At 39.8% G+C, this 25,668-nt stretch overlaps 1 protein-coding gene and 1 long non-coding RNA gene across 2 annotated transcripts in view; one reads left to right on the forward strand and one right to left on the reverse strand.

The window, feature by feature from the left end:
- Nucleotides 1–25,668, forward strand: part of LOC137149144 (uncharacterized) — a 375,061-nt gene that overhangs the window by 78,425 nt on the left and 270,968 nt on the right. The gene's annotated exons all lie outside the window — the stretch shown is intronic.
- The window catches only part of PDZRN3 (PDZ domain containing ring finger 3), a 188,272-nt gene that overhangs the window by 11,459 nt on the left and 151,145 nt on the right, over nt 1–25,668 (reverse strand). Inside the window, exons 4-5 of the mRNA XM_067542507.1 lie at nt 8,659–8,912; nt 5,129–5,216 (exon numbers count right to left, since the gene is read on the reverse strand). Of these exons, the coding sequence (XP_067398608.1) occupies nt 5,129–5,216; nt 8,659–8,912 (342 nt within the window). The remainder of the gene's footprint in view (nt 1–5,128; nt 5,217–8,658; nt 8,913–25,668) is intronic.

Below are 25,668 nucleotides of genomic sequence, written 5' to 3' on the forward strand. Positions count from 1 at the left end.
ATAGATTTTTTTTTTTTTAAGTGTACATTTAAAACTTATGACTCCTGTGACATTCTACATCTCTTCCCTATCACTTTGGAGTTCCTGTACTGCATGACAGACAAAGGCAAGTTGTTGTCCTGTTGCAGATGACAAAAGTTCCATGTGTAGTGTGATGGCTGGATTGCTCCCTAAGTCCCTGCTATGTGCACACTTTTTTTTCTTAATTTGGTGATCTATAATAAAACTGGGATGGAGGAATATTTTCTGCTGGATAGGTGCTCAGACGCTGTGGTGATGACCCTTTTATAAAATCAGAGTTACGTTATGAAACACATCAGTCACCTATGTTGGGGAAGAGGAGTCAATGTATGCATACAGCACCTGGAACAGATCCACAGATATTAGAAATTGGACAATGGCGGTTTCTTCTAGATGCTGTAATGTCAGGAGCAGCATTCGTATGATACAAATCAGAATTACAGACTGTGTATTAACACAGCTTTTGCTTATGCCTCTAAAGGTTCTATTACCTGAATCCTTTGCTTGTGTAGATTAGGTAAAAGTGGAATTTGTACATATGTTTGATGGAAACGTTTGAATACTCGTCTACTCAATATGGAAACTGCTTAAAAGAATCTCGGCCCTAAGCCAAGTGGGCAGAGACAAGGGGAGCTCAAAAAGTGGGTTGCTGAAACCTATATGGCATTTATAGGAAGGCAAGAAGAATGAATGTGCACTATGATATTACTGTGTCTGCAGCTACTCGTAATAATAGATTCAGAATAATTGGTAACAGTAAATTAACCTCTATACCCAAAAGGACATTCATTCTCAATAGATTATTGAATTGTTTTACAGATGATCTGAAATTATGGCCAGTTTGCACATTTATAAGAACCCCCGACCTTTGTTTAAAAAGGCAAAAATGAGCATTAAATATATGAAACAAATGGCTAGTGATGACTGAAAGGTTCAGAGATTCAATTTGGATGTCTAGCCGAAGCTGGAAGTCCATACATTTTTTAAAAATGGAGCTTTTTCAAGCTGAGACTTGAGACACCAAACCAGATAACTTTCTCTTTTCTGCCAGTCCCCATCGTGGGCAGAAAATGGAGATCAGGAAACATCAAAGCCTTGTGATGTCAGCATCCCTACATATGGGAAGGGGCTTACTGACCACCACACTGTAGTTCTTGTATTCAGCAGGAGGAAAGAACTTTTGTTGGCTGTCTCTTGAGCTAACGGTATAGGGACTGGTCCCTATATTTGCCTTTCCAACTCAACAAGGTGCTTAGGATGGTGCCCCCATTTCCTGCTGAAGAGGATTTCCCATTTGTACCTCAACAAAGAAGCTAATTTTCCTTCCCTGTTTCCTTGCCCTAGGAGTGGCAAAGGAAAAGATGCTTCATGTGTTGTGTTTCTAAGGGAAAATACATTTAGTATTCTGCTGCTTCTTTCAGTGTGGGTATCGAGGGCCTCCTGGGGGTCTCTCTCAGTTGCACTATAGTTAGATCGTTGCACTGAAAGTTAGATTAATTGTTCAGCATGGCAGGACCAGAGAAAGATGTCTTCTGGTCCAGATAAAAAGCAGAACTCTCTGTGCAAAACAAACTGCAGATTGTTCACTCTCCTACCTAAACAGATGGTCAGTAGACGGGTAACTTTCAAAACTATGGAAGCTCGGAGATGGTTAGCGCTCTAAGATAGTTCACAAGGGTCCCAAAGGCATAAAATTGTGCATAATGGACTTGACGGGGAAAAGTAGAAGAACTTGGAAGAGTCAAAGGGCTGTCTCATCCTCCTCTGTGGGACATGGCATCCTGAAATCTATATCTGCCATTACTTTTTTGTCTGTTAGGTTTTTCTTTTAAAAGCTTTTAGAACCTGAACCTGGTCTTTCCTGGGGAGGTGGGGGTGGGGGAAAGGGAAGGAATTTTCTCTCGAAAGGAAAAGTGATCAAAATAGCTTTGTATGTAAGGGCTGGACCTAGATAGCAGACTCACAGTTCAGCAGGCAATAGTGGATATGGCCATATTGTTACAGGAAATGCACACAAAGTCACAGGTGGTTTTGCAGGGAACAATCACCATCGGTTCTAAAGGGGGAACTAATTGGGAGGGGGAAAATTGATGCATAATGTCTTCTTTTGAATTAATGTTTTGCTACCCTCTCTTACCAGAGTCCTGGCAGTGTAGCGTTCACTGATCAGCAGCACAGAGGTGCTAGAATCCTTAAAATCTTTTATGGGCCACCTCTGATTTCCATGGGGCTAGTTTGGGACTGTCATCCAGTTGCCTCGGAGATGCAACTTAGGCTCCTCCAAAGAGTTGGGATTTTATATTGTGGGCTACAAGAACTGCATCAGATTTTACTGTCTGAGAGGATGTAAAGCTACTTAACAGGCCTTGTCCTGATGCAATTGCTTACGGTGAAGAAGATCTTGGAGAGAAAGCAGAGAGCTGTAGTTTTAAGTAAAAAAACAACAACACTTTTGTTCTTTCCCCCAAATGATACGCTTTGTCTCAAGTAGAAATCCAACTTGAAAGAATTCCTCTCAATCCCTATACTTGAGAATAAGACACACATCCTGCTTGGACACACAGGAAAGTTGGAAAGGGCAAGAACATAGTAAACGTTGAGAGAACAAGTGCACATACCCTCAGCTGAGAATTTTCTTCTTTGTAGTCTAAAGGAATTAACATATGGAGGGAACCTTCTATAGTACCTGTCTGGCAGCTGGGCTGACTTGGTCTGAATAAACATTTAATCCATGACATCTCAGGGAAATCCTAGAGTGATATATTGCTTCTCTTTGAACCTGAAATTAATTCTGTGTGGGTCTCTTTGAAAAGTTGAATGTCCATACTAACTTAAAATGAAACAATCATTCCATATTTTTGTCCGTGAGAACCTTGTTTAAGACCAGTTAAAGAAGTCGTTTTGTTTATGTACTTTTACTGAATTGAACACATAATAGTTAATTTTGGACCATGAATCAATTTTTGAGAGAAACCTTAGGAGACAAAAATGGGTACATAATTTTGGTGACTTTTAAATGATTCTAGCATAAACTACATCCTATAGACATTACAGGAAGTTTGTTGCCAACCTGTGTATTTTACTGGTTTGACCTTTCTTGCTTGTTACAAGTCAATAACTAGACAGTTATAGGTCATAAAAGTTTAGACAAGGAGCTCTGATTGAAATTCAGAGCACATTTTATGGACACAAAAGCCCAGAAGGGTGACTTGATGATTTTCTTGCTTTAGACATTCCCACTACCATCAATGAAACAAGTGCCATTGTGGTCTGTTAGAGTTCATCTATCAATAGGCAAACAAAAAAGCAACCAGCTAGTCAAGTCTTTGTTACGGCACTTTGACTCTTCCATTGATCTTAGTCTCCAGGATTTGAACAAGAATCTTTAGTGGTTTTAAAGAAATACTCTTAGGCCACAGAGAGAGACGTTTCTAATGTTCAGCTGCTTGTGTTACTAAGCTGATCACCTTTTGCCACCAAGTACTATATCAATGTCAAAATTATTAATGTTGTGGTTTAAGCCACATTAACAACTGGCTACTGAAGTGCACATGTTTAAACAATTTTCAGCTCAACTAGTTGATTTTCTAATGGAACCAATATAATGTATTGAAAATATTAGATTTCTTGAGACACTTTTGAAAAGACAGTTGCAGAAAACACTAATGTGCTCAACACTGTCCCTTAAAATGGAAATCCATATTGTAAAAAAGATACTGTACAAAGAAACTTTGTAACAACAACAAAATCGACCTCTGCTGATGATATTTATTTCACTGGTATCTTGAGTCTCTTCTGATTTCTATTTGAATTTGTATACAGAGACTAATTACAACCAGACCTGTAGAGTTTAGTTACCTTGTAAATTTTTTGTGTGGATTGATCCGGCAAACACTAATGTCGGTGAACAACTTGATGCTCATGGGATGAGAGTCTCAAAAGTTCTCACGGCTGGCGTAACTCTGCTTCCATTGAGTTCAGTAGTAAAACTCGCACTGATTTAGGTAGTGACAGAGTGGCCAGCACTGATCTCTTTGGAAAGTGAAGTGTTAGCAGGACTGGGATGTAAGAAATCAGTGGTGCACAGAAATTGAGACTAACCAACTCTTTGTGTTACATCAGCATATGGACAACCAAGCATATGTTAACCGGGTCAGACTTCACTGACAAGGACAGATGCATTAGCCAGTGGCTACAGAAATATTAAGACACACATTACCAGTATAAATGAAGAAGAAAAAAATAAAAACTTCAGTGGGGCTACTCATGAGCATAATGTTAGACACATACTTAGGTGCCTTGCCGAATCATGCCCCGGGTGTATAGGTTGCCCTCTGAAAGGCAAGGACGGTTAGTACTAATGTAATGAAATTGAAAAATAAGCTTTCTGTTGGGATATGCAAGAGTTTCTCAATGCAAGCGCTGGGAGTTCCATTGCTTTAAGACATTTTAAAATCAACTGGACAAAACAGGACATGCATTAGCAGGAAGATGGATTTAGATGCACTTGTATGTCTGTTCTGCTTTTAATGGCTATGATTCTAAAGATATACTGCTGTAACTTTTCAGTTATGAGAAGGATAGAAACAGCTTAATAATTGCAAATGTTTTCTTGGATCTTCTCCTACACTTTTAAAATAGCTTTAAATGATAAGATTGGCAATCTTTGTTTCCAATCCCGTGGATATTTAGAAAAAAAACTAGTATCACTGAAACACGGAAGTGTAAAAATCATCTATTATGTATTGGTGGTACATGTTGCTCCACCTATCAAATCGTATTGTTTTTCACATTATGTAATAAATATGAAATTATATACGACCAGATCCTCCAGTATTGTACATATGTATAGTTCCAATGGAACAATGCCAGTTCATGCCAGCTGAGGATCTGGCTCATAATCACATGACATACGTAGTTGTATAAGCTTTAATTTTTGCAGCCTGCAGAGTAACTGGAGAGCAATATTGTTATGCATAATTGTTAGCAATGTCTTTGGACATTGTACATGTATAATTCTAGTTAAATGCTAAATGAGAAGACCTGGATGCATGAAAATACATTAAACAATTTGTATTTTAAATTTTTGTTAATAGTGATTAAATACCTCTAATTCTAACTCGTCTCTGTCCATTTCTTGATGAATGCCTCCCATGTAGTCACTTGGGTCATAGTATTCATGCACCGACGAATGACTGGAAGAATAAAGTATGTTTTAGGACATCACTCCTTGTTCTAATTAGCATATTAATCCATTCCAGTCTTATGGCAGGTCATCACTAACATGATAGCCTTAAAACCAGACCGACAATTAGTTTGTAACCAATGGCGTAGAGGGCACTGTTTATAATAATACACAGACTAAGCGAAAACTATACAAATATAAAAACTGTGCTGCATCCTTAAACATGATGAATATAAAGACAGAAGTAAAAGACCCCTAAAGCATGGTATGATTGCATTTAAAATTTGTGATATTTTTTCCTCTCACTCCCCAAATACAAAGCCAATCCCATTAAACAAAAAGGAGGTGGTGCGGTGACAAGGGAGCTGCATGGTGGACTGGCAAAGCGAGGAAGAAACGGTATGATAAATGAAACCATCACTCTGCCGATACATTAGCAGGATGTCGCACACATAGATGGTTCTTTAGAATTTCTGAATTAAAAACCTGGGGCTGCAAAGTGCTAAATGTTTCAGAAAAGATCTTATAGTGCACATAATACTTCACATCTGAGTAGCATCTTTCATCAAAGAATATCCAAGTGCTTTGGATATATTAACAGATTAAGACATGCAATACCTCTGAGGGGTGCAGGTTATAGATGGGGATACTGAGGCACAAAGAGGTTAAGTAACTTGCCAAAGGGGTCACACAGTGAGTCCAGCTGAGAAGGGATTAGAAGCGTGCGCTTTGAGAAAAAGATGTAATATATATGAGATTATGGAGATCGGAACTTTGACAATGTTGCACAAGATTAGCTGGAGTGTGAAAGGGAGTGATCACAAAGGGAGGGATCAACTAGATACAGCCAAGAATACCGGAGGCACTCAGTTTTGCAAATGCAGTTTGGCTCTTGCTTGCAACACCCCTACTGTTTCCTCTCCTGGTTTCTGCTAAGCAGACACTTCCAATTGTTTTCAGCTGTGTGGTACTGCTGTTTTGTGATATGGACAAATGTTCAGCAGGGAGTATGATGAGAATGCTACGTTTGCTTTTATTTATGAACTGAGTTGCATTGGAGCCCATTGAAACCACCTTTGCCACCTTAGTTAATATTTGTACTTTTCTTTGAAGATGTAAAGTGCTATCAAATTGCTAAGTATTATTATAACCATTATTTGGTCCCTAGCTATTTGGATTAAAACAATAGACTATTAGTGATTGGCAATTGAAACACAATGGGCTGTGTTTAATGATTAGCAATTTAAACACACTCCACTCCCTTTAAATTGCCAATCATTATTGGCATGTTGTTTTTAAATTCCAGCTCTCATCAGACAGCTGCTCTACTTGCACTTTTGGGATTTTCAGCAGTATAATGCTTTGGTGATCGCCACTGAATACGCAGCAACTTTATTTACTTCTAAGATTGCCGCAAACTCCATTTGATTCCTTGTTAACTAGATGCATGTTAGAGACTATTAAAATAACAGCATCTGCTATTTTGCTGAAATGTCTAAGTTGTTCTTTAAGGGTCACACTAATTTCAGTGGACTTTGAAACAGGCAGCAAGAGAAGTTAGACATAAGTGTTTTTTACACTGATTGTACCAGGAAAAAAAAAAGCACAAAGACAGTTTGCATCTGCAAAACTCTTCATCTGCATGTACCATCTGGATAGTGGGGTATTTAAATACCTCTTTGCATGCACAAATACCCTTTTACACCTGAATATGTGTTTTGCATGCACAGTTGTTCAGGTAGAAACCATGTGCAGCTCAAAACCAGGCCACTGATGATGTCCAGAGTTCGAATCAATGTCTAATGCATGAGTGGCTGTCTGAGGCTCAATCTTACGGTTTAGCCTGTTGTAACCTAAACGACTGCTCTCATGAATTCCTCTTCTTTGCCACTTTCAGAGCATAGCTGCATCACCATGCTTGATCTAACAGCTGGGAATTCAGGCAGATGTCTCCTCAGAGATTGTAATGGCATTTGACATCAACCCCATGGATATATTTCTGTGGAATGCAATGTAATTTAGCTAAGAAGAATAAGAGCATCCCCTCCACAATGCTCTAAAAGCCTCACTGGCAGTTGACTGTCAGAGAGCTTGAAAACTAGCCCTCAACGCAGCACTACAATGAGGGCTGGAAACACGGAGGCAATTCAGTGACTTCCTAAGTGAACCCATTTTTCAAATAGTTAATAGAAAAAAAAAATCCCTCTATCACACAAACAGTGAAACATTTGGAACACCGTGCACTTAAAGGCACACAACCTGTTTCTGGCTCACTTTGTGCATGCCCACATACCCCAAAACTCAAAGGGAATAGTAGAGCATTGATGTCCACTCCTGCTCTAGCTTTCTCCTCTACAGGAGCCCTCTGGAAGGAGTCTGAGTATTTCTTATGTTTATGCTCACAGTCAGCCTGGCCATGCTCAGGCTTGCTCTACGCTAGGAACCTACATCGGTATAACTACGTCGCTCAGGGGTGTGGAAAAAACCAAGTTATGCCAACCTAACCCTTGGTGTAGCCAGCACTGTGTTGATGGGAGGGCTTCAACATCACTACTGCCCCCTGGGGAGGTGGAGTACCGAAGCTCACAGAAAAGTTCCTGGCGTAGGTCGTATCTTCATTAAGTGCTATTAAACTGCACTGGTTCAAGCTGTGTTGCTGCAGCGCTTTAAGTGTAAAACAAGCCCTACGTCTTCTGCTCATCTCTCTCCCTACACTGCACAGGCAGAGTATTAACATCTGGGTGCATATTAACACTGCTTTGCACAATATATGTGCACTCTTTTCAGGGAAGTTACAGCCACATGCTAAGAGCTAACTAGAATTTGGTCCCTAATGCAACAGTTGACATCTTTAGAAGCTTTTGTATCTTCTGCTGAGCTTCACAGAGGCAAACGTGGTGTGAGGATGTAGACACTTAGCATGGATTCTGTGCAGAACCGTTTTCCCTTCCCACAGTATGTGTGAGGCGTGGTGTATGTGTGTATGAAGATAATTATAGTTTTTTATTTGTAAGTACAAAAGCATCAAACTATCATTAACAATAATTACATTTTGATTCTAAAACATCCTTGACAGCACTGGTAAGTAATTTCAGTCCTAGAAAATAATTTATGTGAGTAACATTGCTGCAGGGTTATAATAAAGTAATTAATACACCGGAACAGAATGCAGCTGCTCTTAGCAGTATGCAATTTATGGTAGCCATAAAAAATAAAGTTAAAACATAAGCAACCCAACGTGGTAGTGAGGGGAATGACAAGTAGCGTTAGCCTTGTCCTTTAAAACAACTACAAACAAAAAGCAGTTGTAGGTCCTGATGGTGAACTCACTGGGACTACTCATGTGAGTAACTGCTCATCAGTGTGTGGGAAGGGTTCAAATCTTGCCCTTAATTTGGTAAGTGAAGAAAAACAGTGGTTTTCTAGCGCTTTTCAAAAAAATTGCTACTTACTCCTCAGGTAGGAGGTATGGATCTAGTACTGAGACTGGTGGAGTAGGGGATCCCATCTTGGTTAGAGCCATGATGTGTTCAAAGGTTATATCCGTCTGGGTGCCCATATCTACCAGATGAGACTCATGAGAAGGACTGAAGATCTTAGTGCGTGGGGTTCTCCTCAGGACCTGCACTACGATGGGCTCTTTGGCTGTTTTGAAAGCTTCCACTGCCTGGTCATGTGTTGCTTTAGATAAATCTTTTCCATTTACCTGTGGAAAGAGTGAAAAGGAAACAATTAGATGATAACTTCCATCCTTTGTTTGCTAATTCATTTAGAATACCCATGAAAAGTCAGAAGTAAGAAGTCTGCTCTCCATCTTGACACCTCATCTTTTTAAAAAAATATTTGTCCAATATCTTAGATACTATGGGGACAGGTGCTGTGCAAAACTCTGAAATACGTAAGTGATATGCTCTCAGAGTCAGGGACTTGTCCAAACAATATGGCTTACTTAACTGCCTGGGATCTTCATGCTGCTATGTAAATGATAATTAATAAGGATGAAATAGGAGCTAGATGATTTAGGGGACAGATAATGTGGATTATGGAGCCTTTCACCTCAAAGGAGGAAGGATGGTCTTGTGGTAAAGACACTGGACTGAAATTCAGTAGATGTGGGTTCAAGTCTTAGTTGTGCTACAGACTACTTGTGTGCCTTTGGGCATGTCACTTAAGGGCCAGGTTTTCAAAAGCATGCAGCATATTGGCTGATGAACTCTTCTTTAAAAAAAAAAAAAAAATCTGGCCCTAGTGTCTCAGACTCACTTAGAGTCTCGCCTCGGTTCCCTGTCTGTAAAGGTGGACCCCTTCTCTAACTCGCAGGAGCGTGAGGATAGATTTACCAGTGTGCATGAGGGGTTCGGTTACTATGGTGAGAGGGAGCATGGAACTAGGTAGCTCCCCAACTTCAGTTTGGATCAATCTGCCAGGGGCCAAAAGGGGCACTCATTGGATGGCTATTCAATGATCTATGTGAAATGTTCCCAGCTATTTATCTGTAGTAGATGGGTACCAACAGCGCATCATACTCGGGCTTCTACTGGTAGGCAGAGCTTGGAGGACAAGGGGCAGACGGTATGGGGAAGCTTGCAAAGCCACTGGCCAGGCTTTATTACTTTTATTTCTCTAGTGGAGTGGCCTTCACTTCTCTCTGCTGCCCACCTGGCACCTTTCAGGAGCGCTATATTCACTTTAACGTTGAAATGCTAGAGGGGTGGTGGTGGCTGATGTGTCTATTCACTGTTATCTGTCAGTGTTGCCACCTCTTGTGACTTAATTGTGGGTCTCATCACATTTGGTGGGTTTCTTAAAGCCCCAGCTGCTGGAAGCAAGACCTTATATGAGGATCTCGGCATCCATTTAAAAACACAATGTACATTTCTACCCCTCCTGGCTGTATAGAAAAACTTGGCAATGTGAAGTGAGTGTAACCTAAAGGCCCAGAAACCAGGAAACAAACAAACAAAAAAAGGAACTACAAAGTTATATACATTATACAAGTTATTATTTTAAGCCAATCTCATGATATTTGGGGACTTGAGTCATAATTTTTGGACACCTGGGGTTGGCATACTATAGATGGGGTAGGGCCCTTGTTTTTGTTTGGTTGGTGTGGGTGGGTGTGAAGTGCTTTGAACAGCACTGCATAAATAACTATCCCTATGTGTGACTTTCCCTTTCCTCTCACAAAACACGAGTATTTTTTAAATGTTGGTGACATTTACCTTTTACGAGTGTCTGCCTCTAATACAAAACCAGCGCAAGTCCATTACAGTTTTCAAATGAAGAAACTGAGCACCCCGATCTCAGTTTGTCAGAGGGTGTGGCATAGAATGCTATTCATTCCCATTCTCAGACAACTCCACTGGTTCCCTCCCTAGTTTAAGGACTCTGTTCACAAGTGTCCTCCATAGATTTTCTCCAACCCTCCTCTCCTCTCTCTCCTGCCCCAATATTGACATTGTTGGTATCAAAGGTCTTCTTCCCTGTGATGTCGTCTTGTATCTCGCTATCATTTTGGGATACAGTTTGTATTAAAAACTCTGTTCGAAATGATGTATTTTTACAGTTATTTTCATTCGCCAAGCAGTAACAGGTCCCATATTCTGCTTTCTATTTCAGCTGTAAGATTTCACTAGGTTAACCATTTGAGCGAGACAAACACTGGTGCCATGTTTACTTCGTACAGATTAGAAATCCCTCAGCATTTGTTTAAGCACAGCAAGATATTGATTCTCCTCTAGTTTCTTTCAAAATCATTTAACCATATTACTGTATGACAAAACTATGGGGACAAGACCTCCGAATAAGCAATTTTGCATCAGTGTCTTGTAAATAACTTTTCAGATGAAATGTAATGGTGCCCTAACATTGTAATAAAGACAAAGGGCATGTCTACACTGCACTCAGAGCACTCATAGACCTACCTGGATCTAGCTAGCTTGAATAACCGTATCAGTGGAGCTGTGGCAGCATAAGCAGTGCAAGTATGTCCAGGCCCGTGGGTATGTACTTGAATGGCTAACCCATGCTGCCACAGCTTCACCACTTATTGCTAGTCAGGCTAACTAGACCAAAGCTAGTTTGGGTATGTCTACACGCGCTGCAGTCACCTCTGATTACAGTGCACACATAGAATCATCGAAGATGAGGGTTGGAAGGGACCTCAGGAGGTCATCTAGTCCAACCCCCTGCTCAAAGCAGGACCAACCCCAACTAAATCATCCCAGCCAAGCTACACCTTAAAAACCTCCCAGGATGGAGGTTCCACCACCTCCCTAGGTAACCCATTCCAGTGCTTCATCACCCTCCTAGTGAAAAAGCTTTTCCTAATATACAACCTAGACCTCCCCCACTGCAACTTGAGACCATTGCTCCTAGTTCTGTCATCTACTACCACTGAGAACCGCCTAGCTCCATTCTCCCTGGAACCCTCTTTCAGGTAGATAAAGGTTGCTATGAAATCCCCCCTCATTCTTCTCTTCTGCAGACTAAACAAGTCTAGTTCCCTCAGCCTTTCCTCATAAGTCATGTGCTCCAGCCCCCAAATCATTTTTGTTGCCCTCCGCTGGACTCTCTCCAATTTGTCTGTAGTGGGGGGCCCAAAACTGGACACATTACTCCAGATGTGGCCTCACCAGTGCCGAATAGAGGGGAATAATCACTTCTCTCGATCTGCTGGCAATGCTCCTACTAATGCAGCCCAATGCAGCCCACATATCCTTGGATCCCACCGTAGTGATGGACAGAGAGATAAGATGACTTCTCTGACTCCCTATCCCAATGAGACCCCGCTTTGAAAACAGAACTTCTGACCATGTAGCCTGTTCTAAAAACCTTCCATCCCAATACATTTCATTTTTCACATCCCCTCGATTGCTGGACACACACCTGAGAGAAAGAACTTCATTGCTAATTGACTAGTTGCATTTTTACACACACAGCCTCCGAAACAGTCAGTCTGGAATGTCGGGGGTCACACAAGTTAGGAGCATCACGCTGTAATTGAACAGCGCTGCTCAGACCCAAATTACCTTTCCTGTGGACCCTCTGAATTGCTACAGAGGCTTATCTCTCGTGGGAGCGTGTGGAAGCCAAACGTTCCATCAGTAATGACCATGACCAACCGACTTCACAGCCCTTCCAGTCAAGGGGTGTGTGTGTGAGAGAGACAGTGAGAGTTATGTCTTAAATAGCTATTCCTTCACCCCACCAATAGTCACATTGAAGCAAATGAGCTACTTATAGACACTCCACATAACTATGGCCCAAATCCACAGTTTATTGTCAACATTGCCTATGGCAAAAAGCAATAAAGAGCAGATTAATGTCCGTGCATATACTCGTTCCTTTTGAGTTACCTTGTGCAAATATTTATTACACTGTCATTTTAGGCTCATCCCTGAGAAAGTTGGAAAGTTGATGACTCTAGTTTTTTTGATCAGTCAGCTGAGAATGGGAGCATTTCTGTGATGTGCTAGCATTCCATTTACATTACACTAATAGTCACACTGACTGCAACTACTCAAAGTAATGAAAGGCATGTAAAATTTGGCCTGGTCAAATTAAATATCATTAACTCGCCCAATTGAGCAGATTAATTTAAAATAATTTGTACAGCTGTAAAATTAAGTCCAATGTAATGTTTTTTGTTTAAAGAGGGAATGCTGATTAGGTTCCTAGTTTTATTTTTTACTATAAATTAAATGCTGCAGATGTTTACTGTGTAAGGCCTAAAATTGATTCTTTTTTTTGGTGAATAAGCAACCAAAATTAAAACCAACCCCAAGTTATATCAAGTATTTCATTTTACAGCTCTGTGCTGAAATCACTATTAGGCAGGCAAACTTTCACATGATCCACTTTCCACAACTTAATATTATACAAGCTAGTAAAACTGTCCAACTAGTGCTAGCTGGACCAATCCTCCTGTGATCAGTTTTCTCCCCAGCAATACAGCTAATTCTTTTATGTTAAATATGTTAACTAGGGGTTTGCATTTTTAGTTTGTCACATAACTTATTTCAACAAAACATAAGGTCAGTTTCTTCTCTCACAAATAGTTGTACTCTCACAAATAGTTACTCGGGAGATAAGTAAGACATCACAAAGTTTGACATCAGGTGGGGAATAGGTAGTAGGAATGGATCAGAGATCTTTGAAAAAATCTATTTTAGTCTAGTCACAGCAGGACAACTTCCAGCTGAAGCATCTTGCTAAATGGTCTATAAGGTGACTGTGGGTAAAAATAAGATGAAGAAGGGTTGCACAATGCAACAAGATGTCCAGCCCGATGCAGTTGTATTTGTAAGAAAAGCTAGTTAAAGCAGGGAAGATTTGCTGATGTAAAGATTTTTGTTGTTAGAAGGATTCATCCCAGATTCTGGAATCTAATAACCTCTAGCTGCCAAGTTTCTTTACACAGCTGGTTCACAGGCCAAAATTAGACAAAACACAAAACAACCCCCCCAAACAAGAACAACAACAAAACCCAACCCAAAGGTTGACATTTACAAAGCTTACTAAGAGATTCAGACACACAGTTCCCATTTAAGTTAAGAGGCTTGAGTATTTTAACACATTTGGATTTGAAAATCACAGCCAAGTGTTACAGAGCAGAAGGGCTCAATGCACAATATTTTGGTTAGTGAATGACTTTAGAAGCGGACTATGTCTCTGATGTATATATTTCCGATGTTAGTAGTTTGATAAGGTACTAATGACTACAACAAAATAAAGATGTAATTAAATATATTATTTTTATGACATTTAAAAAAATCCAATTAGTTCACTGCAAAAACAGGCTTGACATTTTGGTCTTTGGAAATGAGTAGCTCCAGGAAAGATGAGATTTATGGCAACACACAGTTAATTTATACTAGGTAGGGTAATTCTGTGGCAAGTAACCATTCAAACCTACCCATCTGTTTGTTTTCCTAAGTAATCAATGGATGTGTAACTGGTTCATCAGTCAAGGAGAGAGCCTTGTTAGATGTCTTCTTTTCACTGTGCAACCTCTTTAAAGATATGAGACTCTAATTATTGTGGTTATTCAGTAGTATATTTATTGTCCCAATCACACATACTGTGAACATCTGTATTTTAAAAAAATATTCTTCTCTTCCTAAGTAGGAGTAAATACATTTCAGAACTTGAAAATACCTTTCTTGATGAACATGCTGTTTGGGATCACAGACCAGACTCTACTCTCAGTTGCTCTGGATTTACATTAGTGACTGTCAGGAAGTTATTTCAGATTTACATTAGTGTCCCTGAGATAAGAATCTGATTCCATATCCTTAAAATGAGAGCACGCAGAACACGGTTATTTGGGAATGAAGTACTGAAATGAGCAGAATAGCTGTTCTTCCCAGGAAGCCAATAATACTTGTTAGGCAGTGTGGATAGGATCAATGGGGTAATGTAAATCACTGGTCAGTGTGTGTTATGTGTTCCCATCTGTGTCTGATCCACAAAGGATGTGAGTTTGTTACAACTTCCTGTTATAGAGGCTGGTTCTTTAGCTCAGAGTGCACAGAATCATTCTGTTAGTGACTGAATGTCACTACAGTAGCTGGATTCTCAGAGTTGGCCAAGATAGTGGCTATGGCAGTAGGATATCCAGCTCAATAGCTCATCTGAAGAGCTGTTAATAGGAAAACGGCCGATGGTGTGGGTGTGTGCAGCTCTGGCTGATATGAATTGGAATCCTGTCTGTGGAATAATGGGACAATATGGATTAAGTGATTTATAGGAGCTAGTCTCTGTGGAGACACTCCTTCCAGAATCTATGCATAATAGATACATTTAAGACATCTTGTTTTCCTCTTGTCTATTAGGATGTAAACTCAATTTGTATTTTACTAGAGAATTACAAACCAATGTGTAATAGAAGTCCTTAAAAATGTTTTTCTTGTGAACTGTGATTACACCGGTGACGGTAAATATTTTGCAAATAATTCTGGTGTAGTAGTTGACACTTCCTACTGCTTTTAGTGTGGAATAAAGCTAAAATCAATGGAAACATAAATTAAAAATGTTGTTTCACTATACGAAAGTAACAAGGGGCCATATTATGTTATTGATTTTAAGCAGAACTCTTCATTGATTTCAACAGAGAGTTCTTAAAAACTGAAGGGACCATATGGACTATTTTCTAAAAATTAATTTGGAAAAAGTAGATGGTGGGGGCCCAACTTGCAAATGTTGGTACCTAAAGAGAACATCCAAACACTCAGACGTTTGAACACTCAGGCTGGCTCTTAGATGACTAAACTTATCATTCCAGAGCCTGCATGCTGATTTGAGAACCCAAATGCAAGATTTGAACGTTCGGGGCCAGATCTTTGGTCTACACTAAGTCGTCTTTGCATTACTCCACTGATGCAATGCACCTCTAAAGCCAGTGTGGCCAGCTAGAAACCCCACTGTAGCATTTGGCTTGGGCAGAGTTGGGAGGGGCAAGAGGCATGGCTGCACCGTGGTGATCCAGACTGTTGGCCCCTTTTCCACAGCTGCAGCCAAAGATTGTGGCCTATTTAAATGTGTATAAATCTTTCTTGACAACACTTACTGAAGGAACAGGAATTATTCAGGGATGTCTTCTGGCCTGTATTATACAGGAGATCAGACAATTTGGTCACATTGGTCTCTTGTAGCCTTATAGCTGATGAATTTTGCATGCTGCAGTTGCTGATTTTTAATCCTCAATATTGTGGCTGTTTTGTGTCTATCCAAATATGACAAGCAATTAAATCAGACTATTGTAGATACTCATCTCTTGCCCAGTCTGATTAATTCAGTTCCAGGTAAGATTTAGAGTGCAGTAGCATCTTCTTACATTGATATTATGTCAGTTCTATTGGCTTTTTTAACTGGGGGGGAACATTTTGCTCCTAGGTTGAAAATTTTGTTTGCCGAGTTTTGGCCTAAAACCTAAGCTTAAACCTGAAACAAGGGATTGTAATAAGTGCTGACCCAACCTTCATTCTAGACACTTATCTACACAGGAAAATTGCATTGTGCTAGACCACGACCGTGAGCACTCAGTAGAGATAGACTGTTGTGTTTAACGTTTTATTAGTTAAGGTTGCATTCTAACATGATGTCGTTTCCAGTGTAGGGGAATGACAAAGGCAATGTTGCAATACAGACACCTAGAATTAATCTTGAATTTTCAAAACTGCCTTCAACAAATTCAAGACACCTTCCCTCCTCCCCCATTACGGATTTACTGCAATACACGATGTGCAAGGGTTCTATTTTTATTTGTAATGCCACAACCTCAAGGAGCTTCAGTGGTGGACCAACTCCCCATTGCACTAAGTACCGTACAAACACAGAATAAAACAAGAGTCCCTGCCCCCAAGAGCTTTCAGTCTAAGACTAATGAAAGCTTGCACCTATCAGAGTCCTTAACTGATCTGCTTAAAAAGAACTGCAGGGCAACCCTACAGAAATATGATACTGTTAGCTGGTGAGACTGGTACAGGTAGCGTTCCAAATCTGAACTGTATGGTACATTGATACCCAGTTCAAGGTCAGCACATATGGGATATTTTCAGATACGCTGAAAATTGTTATAAAAAAACTGCTTTTTTGTCATATAATGAAAATCGCCATACTCCGGTCTGCAGATGGCTAGCTCAACCATTTGCTCAAGCTTTCTTCTGTAGCAGGGTAGCAGGTGTTGGTATTTTACTCCTATGATTCCTAGCAACAAAGAAAGATCATGTAATGTTCAAAAGGACTGTATTTGTACTGCTATCAATAGCTTGCTTTCTTGGTTTCCATACAAAATTAATGCTTACAGCTAAGCTTAATTCCTTCCTAAACTACAGCAGATAACAATACAGCATTGTATTGATTTAATCTGCATGGAAAATATGAGCCACAACAGACCAAAGTCACTATTTCCAACTATTGTAAAAGTGGTAAATAGATTTGTTAGGTTACAGTTTAAATAAGACAAATATAACACCTTTACCTTCTGCTGTATAAACATACATTTTATTTCTAGTGCTTGTAAACTGTTTGCAGCAAAATTCTCATTTATAAGTGGTTACATCTGAACTAACACGGAAGAAAATCCATGCGTACAAATGCTTTATTAGACTGCCAACATCTACAAATACGCATAATTGCTTAAGAGCCTGACTTGCCATGCAACAGAGACAAAAGGACCTTTTCATGGCAAAAAGATGGAATAATTAGCTTGACTAAAACATGCAATTGCTTAACTTCTGGAATTTGTTTCTACTTTACATACTGGAAATATATTAGATGTATGGAGGAAGCTACAATTAAATTAGTAAGACAAGTAGGCCTCAAGAAATCCATGATGGAGCTAGACAATATGAATAACAACACGAGACAGAAATATCATTATGTGACGCTTGAATCTAGAACACACAGTAAACTAGAAATGTAGTAGGATGACTAAGTAACAAGGAAGCATTTGTATTTTTGTTTACAGAATATGCAAATATTGTACAATGTTACAGTATACACTGCAGGGCTGGAGTTATAATGGTATAGGGAAAGTTGTCAGGCTACATTGTAAAGGCAAAATGAAATTTGTAAGTACTCAAGGTACAATTCTTTGTAGGCAGTCAATAACTAACCCAGGCTGTTTATGTGCTTGAAAGCTGTTATGTCCCCTCTCAGTCTTCTCTTCTCCAGACTAAACAAACCCAGTTCTTTCAGTCTTGCCTCATAGGTCATGTTTTCTAGACCTTTAATCATTTTTGTTGCTCTTCTCTGGACTTTCTCCAATTTGTCCATTTTTTCTAAAATGTGGTACCCAGAACTGGACACAATACTCGAGTTGAGGTCTAATCAGCATGGAATAGAGCGGAAGAATTACTACTCATTTCCTACTTACAACACTCCTGCTAATACATCCCAGAATCATGTTTGCTTATTTTGCAACTGCATTACGCTGTTGACTCATATTTAGCTTGTGGTCCACTATGACCCCCAGATCCCTTTCCGCAATACTCCTTCCTAGGCAGTCATTTCCCATTTTGTACATGTGCAACTGATTGTTCCTTCCTAAGTGGAGTACTTTGCATTTGTCCTTATTGAACATTTGGCTTGCTTCAGTGACGAATGGACAGAAGAAGGGTGAGAATGGATGGGTGAGAGACCAAACAAAGAGAAAAGGAGTCTGATAAAAGCAGAGGAAATTGAGGATGATGCTGGTAGCTTTAATAATTTGTAAAGAATTTGCAAGATCTAGGACAGAGCTTCCATCACGATCTTGTGGCGTTTCAGATGAGTCAAACCTTGAGCTGTAAGGGCTGTAAGGTACATCACCATCCTCAAATCACTCACCACACAAAGGGCTAGTTTCCTTCAGCACACAACTGACTTCCTCCGGAAACTCCACAACATTAACAATCTCTCTCAAAACATCATCTTTGCCGCCAGGGATGTCACCTCCATGTACACCAACATCCCTCACCATGACATCATCACTGCTTGCCTCAAATATCTACAGGACAATGGGCAACGCTCAGATAACCTCCCCAAACACATGGCTGAAGTCAGCCATTTCATCCCATCCTCACTCATAACAGCTTTACATTTAACAACAAACACTTTGCCCAAACCATGGGAAGAGCTGTGGGTACTAGGATGGCTCCCAATATGCCAACCTCTTCTTGGGCCACCTGAGGAAGGATTTCTGGAAAAACTGTACCATGAAACCAATGATATACCTGAGTTACATCAATGATATTTTTATCTTCTGGACAGATGACCTAAATTCCCTCATACATTTCCAACACAACTTCAGCAACCACCACCCATCCATCAAACTCTCTCTAGAATACTCCCACACCAGCATCAACTTGCCTGGATGCTACGATCAGCTCCAACAATAGATCCCTATACAAGCAACCCATGGATGACCAAGTTTACCTCCACAAATCCAGTAACCACTCTGGACACACCCAAGACACTACAGCGAGGCACTCAGATACCACAGAATATGTTCAAAGCAGAAAGTCCAGGATACACACCTTAACACACTTAAAATTGCCTTGCCAAACAAGGCCACTCCAGCAGCAAAGTATATTGCATTAAGGAACAAGCCACCCAAACAGCCCAAGAAAATCTGCTTCAATACAGATTCCTCCGCCAACTGCATACTCCCTGTTGTCACCTACCTCTCCACACTGGAACACACATTGGCGATCATCAAACAACTACAACCAATAATTTGATGGAGACCATATCCTGACAAAAATCTTTCCTGAACTCCCTCTTCTTGCCTTCAAACAACCCTCCAGCCTTGCTAAGCTCATCATCACAAGCATGCGCCTTACAGACCAGGAGATACCAACCCAAAGCAGCATCAGATCCTGCCCGAATAACAGATGCAAAACCTGCCATCATATCTCCACTACTGTGATGATCAATACGCCCCAGAAACACCTTTTGTGATCCCTGGGGCCCTACACATGCCCTACACAATACATCATGTACCTCATCTAGTGCATCAGATGGGCCAAAACAACTATGTGGATGAAACGAGACAATCACTACACTCTTGAATGAATTCACACAGAAAAACGATAAAAGACAAAAATGCCATATATCACCTTTTCACAAAGCTCCATATCTGACCTCTTGGTCCTCAACCTCAAAGGAAACCTGAACAACACCTTCAAAAGATGAGCCTGGGAACTTAAATTCATAACTCTGCTAGATACTAAAAATCATGGACTTAATAAAGACCCTGGGGTTTATGGCTTATAACAATCTATAATCCGCTAACCACCCTTTTTTGTCCCATGATTGTAGGGGTGTTAACTGCCCACTTCATTTTAAGTGGTCTCATGCAACACGTGTTAACCCTTTATGCTTAATATTTATCTGTCCCATCTTGTATTTAGCTGTGACACTCTGTTTACCTTCGCCAGATCTGAAGAAGAGCTCTGTGCAACTCAAAACCTTGTCTCTTCCATCAACAGAAGTTGGTCCAATAAAAGATATTACCTCACCTACCTTGTCTTTCTCATCATTGAGATACACATACACATCCTCACCAGCTGAGGATTTGTGCTATAATTCTTACAGAAGTTGTCAATGGGAGGTGCACTCAGTATCAAGATGGTAGAACTTGGCTCTAGCTTGTAATAAAACAACTTTTGAGAGGGGAGAATTTTTAGTATAATATACAATATTATAACCAATTAATTTACTAATAGCCATTGTATAAGAATTTAAGTTATTGGATAAATATAACCGTGTAGAAACTGATGGTGTGTTTAGCTTCTCTGGCCAGGGAGAGAGGGATAACTTAGGTAATGTGGGTCACTTTTATCAGGGACTTGAAGGTACATTAAAGTGTGTCACCCATTTTGATAGGAGGAATCTGCACGATGCATAGATGTGGCCATTAGTGTTAGTGAATGACCAATGTTTCTAAACACAAAAGTTTCTTGACTAGTATTTTTAATACTTCTTTTATACTTAGTTTTTACCTATAAGAAAACATAAAGCAGTTTGTTTAGTTAAAGTTAGTTTTTGGCTAAAGACTAGGAAAAACTTTGAGACAAGTGGAAAATACTATATTGTCTCAGCTACAGTAAAATGTGTTATGTATTGAAAGAAAATTATTTTCCCAGCTGTATGTCAGATTAGGTTGGTTTTACATTGGCTTAATGTCATGAATAGTAAACATTTGTCTACATTATATGGCTTGTTGGTTGTTCCATAATTCACAAATATCACAGAGGAAAATATTTTTGCTTAAGAATGAGTCAGAAGCTTTTCTTTGCAGAAAACCATGCAAATCCTTGGGAAACACACTACAAAAATGCTAGTTTTGTTAGACTACAGATGTCTGTGCCTCATTTAAAACACTCTTTATGGTCTGATACACTTCTTTAGCAAGTTCTTAAGAAGTCTGCATTTTAAGAAAAAAGCAGCACAACTTTAAAGATTTTATAGAAAGTGGAACAGCAAAAAGCCTATTTTATTAACCTTCTTTTCCTCAGGCATTGGAGAAAGAAGGTTCAAAATATAGGTTAATTCTTCTTACAGCTCAATCTAATCCTCCTTTTATTTTGCTAGTATGAACAGACTTTCTCTTTTCAAAAAAGCAGAATCATATTGTTTAGTAATAGACTGTTTCCATGTGTGTGCATTTCCCATCTTCCCTGTGAGCCATTCATAACCAAAAAAAGTTAAGACTAAAGGAAAATTCTTTACTTAAGATGACAAAATCCATTTGTTCTCGAAAATATTTAACTTCCAAAAGGAAAATCTTGGGAGAAGGAGCCTTGAAATAAAGTTTAACTTCGTTAACATTTAGATGTGTTAATTAGTAACAATACAGCACAAATACTGTCATAGCATATTGGAAATTATACATGTGTGTTGGTATTCTCAGACTCCATGTCATACTGAGCGTCATATTGCTGTCATATTGCTCAAACGGAAGTTTTACCATTGACGTCAATGGAAACAGAGTTAAGACAATGCTGAGTGCTTTTCAAACTATTGACGCTCAGCCCTTTGTTTTTGTGTGGCATGTTTATCATGTGAAATCATCATACTTGGGAGAAGAAAATAGCTGCACATTCTACCAACCTTAAAAAGATGATCTCTTGAGTACCTGCTTTGTAGTTTAATAAGTGACTGGTCCATATAAAACACAGATATAAGTTTACAGGCTCTCCTCTTTAAAATGGTAGAAAGATTCATTAATGAGCATGACTACAGGAAGCCAATCAATTATATTTATGTCGGAGATAAAAATGGCAGCCATAAATAAGCATGAATTGCTCATGAACAGAATTTAGCAATGGCAATTAACTCAATTTCTTTAGCTCACCAGAAGAGCTGCCCATGTGTGCTACAGATGATAGGCCCTGTAAAGTTATCTTTCTCATCGTGCATTTACAGCGATGTTATGTTGTAATGCACTGCACCATCTCAACTGCACTCTCCAAAGGGCAAGAATTGTGTGCACCACAACAAGGTGCTTTTTATGAAGGGGATTTTCTAAATGACTGCACTAGGTATAGTTAGAAGACAGGAGCCTTATAACAGGAGTAGCTTTAAAACAGAGTCCTGTAACAAAGGATCAGTATAAAGGGAGGTGGCTCAGGAGAGAGACTGACTCAGACATCTCTTCTTTCTGTCCTGCTGGCACAACTTTATTGCAATCATAGTAAATAACATCAGAAGCTTTACCAGTGAAACTAAAGGCATGAGGCTGCATGGCTTTAGCTAGAACAGCTAGACCAATCCAGGGGCAAGCTAAATCAACATAAGAGCATCTACACATACAGTTGTACTGGTCTAGCTAAATTTGTTTAACCTTTAGTTACCCCAGTGCAAGTTTGTGTGTAGACTAGTCCTTATTACAATAATAATTTCTATGTCAGTAGCACCTAGAAGCCCCAACTGAGACAGGTATGCCATGTGCTAGGTGCAGTACAGAGTGTCTACAGAGTGGTAGAGAGTCCCTGCCCTGAACAGCTTACAGTCTAACAGACAAAGGGAGTATTTTAGAGATGAGCAGTCAAGGCACAGACAGATGAAGCAACTTGCTCAAGGTTACCCAGGGAGTCTCTCAGAACTGAATGAACACGGGAGACAGTCTAGTGCTTTGAGCATGTGACCATGCTTCCTCTAATGCACCATGTTCCCCCCCTCAGGTGTCCTGTTCCCTCACCTCTTCCTTTCTCCATCTCCTGACTCCCCCCCCTCACTCTCCCATCTGTTGCACTCTTCTTCACCTTCTCATTCCTCTGCCCTCCCTCCCTATTGTGTTTCTGCTGCCTGGCCACTGGCAGGTATTTGGTGAGGCAAGGAAGGGCCGCAGCAGCTATGGACAACTATTGAGAAATCTACATCTGAGAGGGCAAGTTGTCACCAGACGAAGATGGAAAAATGCTTTTGGCGAGATCCCTGGGAATACAGGAGCCTCTACGGATCCATAACGACACACAGATTCCCCTAGCAAGTGGACCTACCCCTTCAACAGGAGTGTCTATAAGCTAGACACTTCCACCTCTTGTACGGTCTGCTGCTTTCAGGTTAATAAGACAACAAACCAATGGTCTTAGAAGCTATTGAGGCTGTGATTCCAAATAGAATACCTGCTCCTTCCTCACACTCCATGCTGCACTTATTAGTTTTCAGCATTTCATGACGAAGGGGGTGACAGCTACTATGTTAATTAGGAAAAGTAACTTCATTTTGGTGGAGTGTAACTTGCAGCATGGGGAAGGGGAATGCGCCTTTCCTTCCCTCATCTAGTTTTAAAGCTTGCAATTTATGACAATCCTATGGGCACAGCAAAGACATACTGGATGTGTGACAGTAAGTTTATCGAACTTTGAAAGGCTTTCTCACTGGCAGCAAAATCAGTGCAATGAATGTGTGCTGTATGAGCATTCAGCTCTTCTGAGATAACACTGTGGAACACATCAGCTCTAATTCACTGCTGGTGTGAGTGGGCCCATGTCCAACAAAGTCAACAGGCCAAATTCTGTTTGGGATGCGATTTCTCCATTGCCACGCATGCTATGAAGTACCTCATCTCTCAAGTATTTCCCATGAGAACAATGAGACTATGTGAGAAGTAAGGTACTACTCAACACAGGCAAGGTGTCATCCCAGTGAAAATCCAGAGCTAAACCAGTTTAAGAACCATGTCGAAGTTCCTTAAGCAAATAGAGAATTTGGCTCCTTGTTCCTCAAATACTCCATTAGAGAATCAACATTTCTCCGAGACTGGTGAGAAAACATTGGCCTAATAGTTTTTTGTTGACCAAAAAGACCAATTCTTGTTGTTTTGCTGAACAAATATTGCATCAATATGGAGGCTTGGATTGCAATTAATAGTGTTTACAGTGTGCTGTAGAGCCATTTAAAGGACGTTTATATTTGCCAGTCCCTCTTCCCTTCCTAGACTGGCTAACCAGTTCAGAGTCTGAATGGGGACACCGTTCTTTGCATTTATCCAACTAGTCTTCCACTGAGTTGATCCTAGTATTTACCAATGTAGCATTCTCTTGTGCTACTGAAAATGAGCCATGACCTTTCATTTCATTATTAATGAACACAAGAAAACACAATTATTAAACCTGCACTTTTTCATTGTTCCATATGTTTCCTTTTTGCCTGCCCATGTCTGACTTGTGACAGTAAAGCAGTGAGTGATTGTCCCCAGTGCCTCATCCTTTGTGACTCCTCGCCACCTGCTTGGTAGCATTAAACAGATGTATAAGTGTAAAGCATTGCGAAATCCGTCATTTCAATCATTGATCATTTTTAAAAAAAAACAACTATTCACACAAAGCTGTGCCTGGGTCAGCATTTTTAGCTGTTTGAAGAAAAGGGGAAAAGTACTAAGAGTAAGCAAGGAACAATAAGATATTTCACCTACACAGTAGGTCCCATTATCCATTTGTGTCACAAGTGACCATTAGGCATTTTGTTTATTTCATATCACATCTTGTTTGTGTCTTTAACAACCAAAATATTCCTCTAGCATGGAATAAAGAGTATTTTCCATAGAGATTCTAACAGAGGCATTGCATTATTCATCGTCAAATGAAGAGGAAAATTTCAATTGCCAGTTTCTGGTAAATGTCTAATTAAGAAAGGGGACTTCTGAGCCACAGAGAGGCGCCACAATCATTAAAGGGCAGTTTTCTGAAGATTACGGGTCTCCAGTCTGTCAAGCAGAGTAGTTTTTTTCCCCCCCACTACAGCTGAACTAATTCAGCAGTAGAAAGCTGCCTAGAACAAAGCCCTTGGAATTAACATCTTGTTTAAGCAAACACATGCCTACTTTGAAGTAAGTGTGATAGGTTCACTACTGTTATTGAGGTCAAGTTTATATTCTGTCTCTTACCTACCGTTAACTTCAACACCACTCTGGTTCTGAATCCCAGTTGAAATTTGTACATACAGTGTCTGATCAGGATAATTTTTTTTTGATCAGGGAACATATTCCAAGTAGGTCAGTTTAATATGGTTAGCACGTCAATTTGAAACTAAACTTTGGAAACTACTGAAATCTAGCCTAATTGCATGTTGCGTCTGCCTAATTAACCATTAGGGTGCACTCAGCATACAATTGGAGGCAGTTTTCTATGTTCCCCAAAATTGCCTTTTTAATTGTTTTTTTTAATGTTTTATATACTTATTTTATCCATCCATATTTTGGCCCCAATTTAGAAAAGTATTACTATTCAGGGAAGTATAAGTGCGGGTTTGACTTTGATTCAGGTAAACTTAAGCTTGTACTTAAGTCAATTTGACTTGAAGTTTAGAGTCTTTCTTCATGACTCATTACTTAAACTTGCCTAATTGTAGCAACTATATGCATATGAAAGTGTGCGGAATTCTAATGGAAAAAAGACATTTGACTGAATATTTTATTTCTTTATAACTACTTTGCATAACTATTTTTGTATTTTAAGCATGGAGAAGGC

This window comes from Emydura macquarii, unplaced genomic scaffold, assembly GCF_026122565.2.
Source record: "Emydura macquarii macquarii isolate MOO-44397 ecotype Brisbane River unplaced genomic scaffold, CSIRO-AGI_Emac_v2 contig_71, whole genome shotgun sequence".
Lineage (NCBI taxonomy): Eukaryota > Metazoa > Chordata > Testudines > Chelidae > Emydura > Emydura macquarii.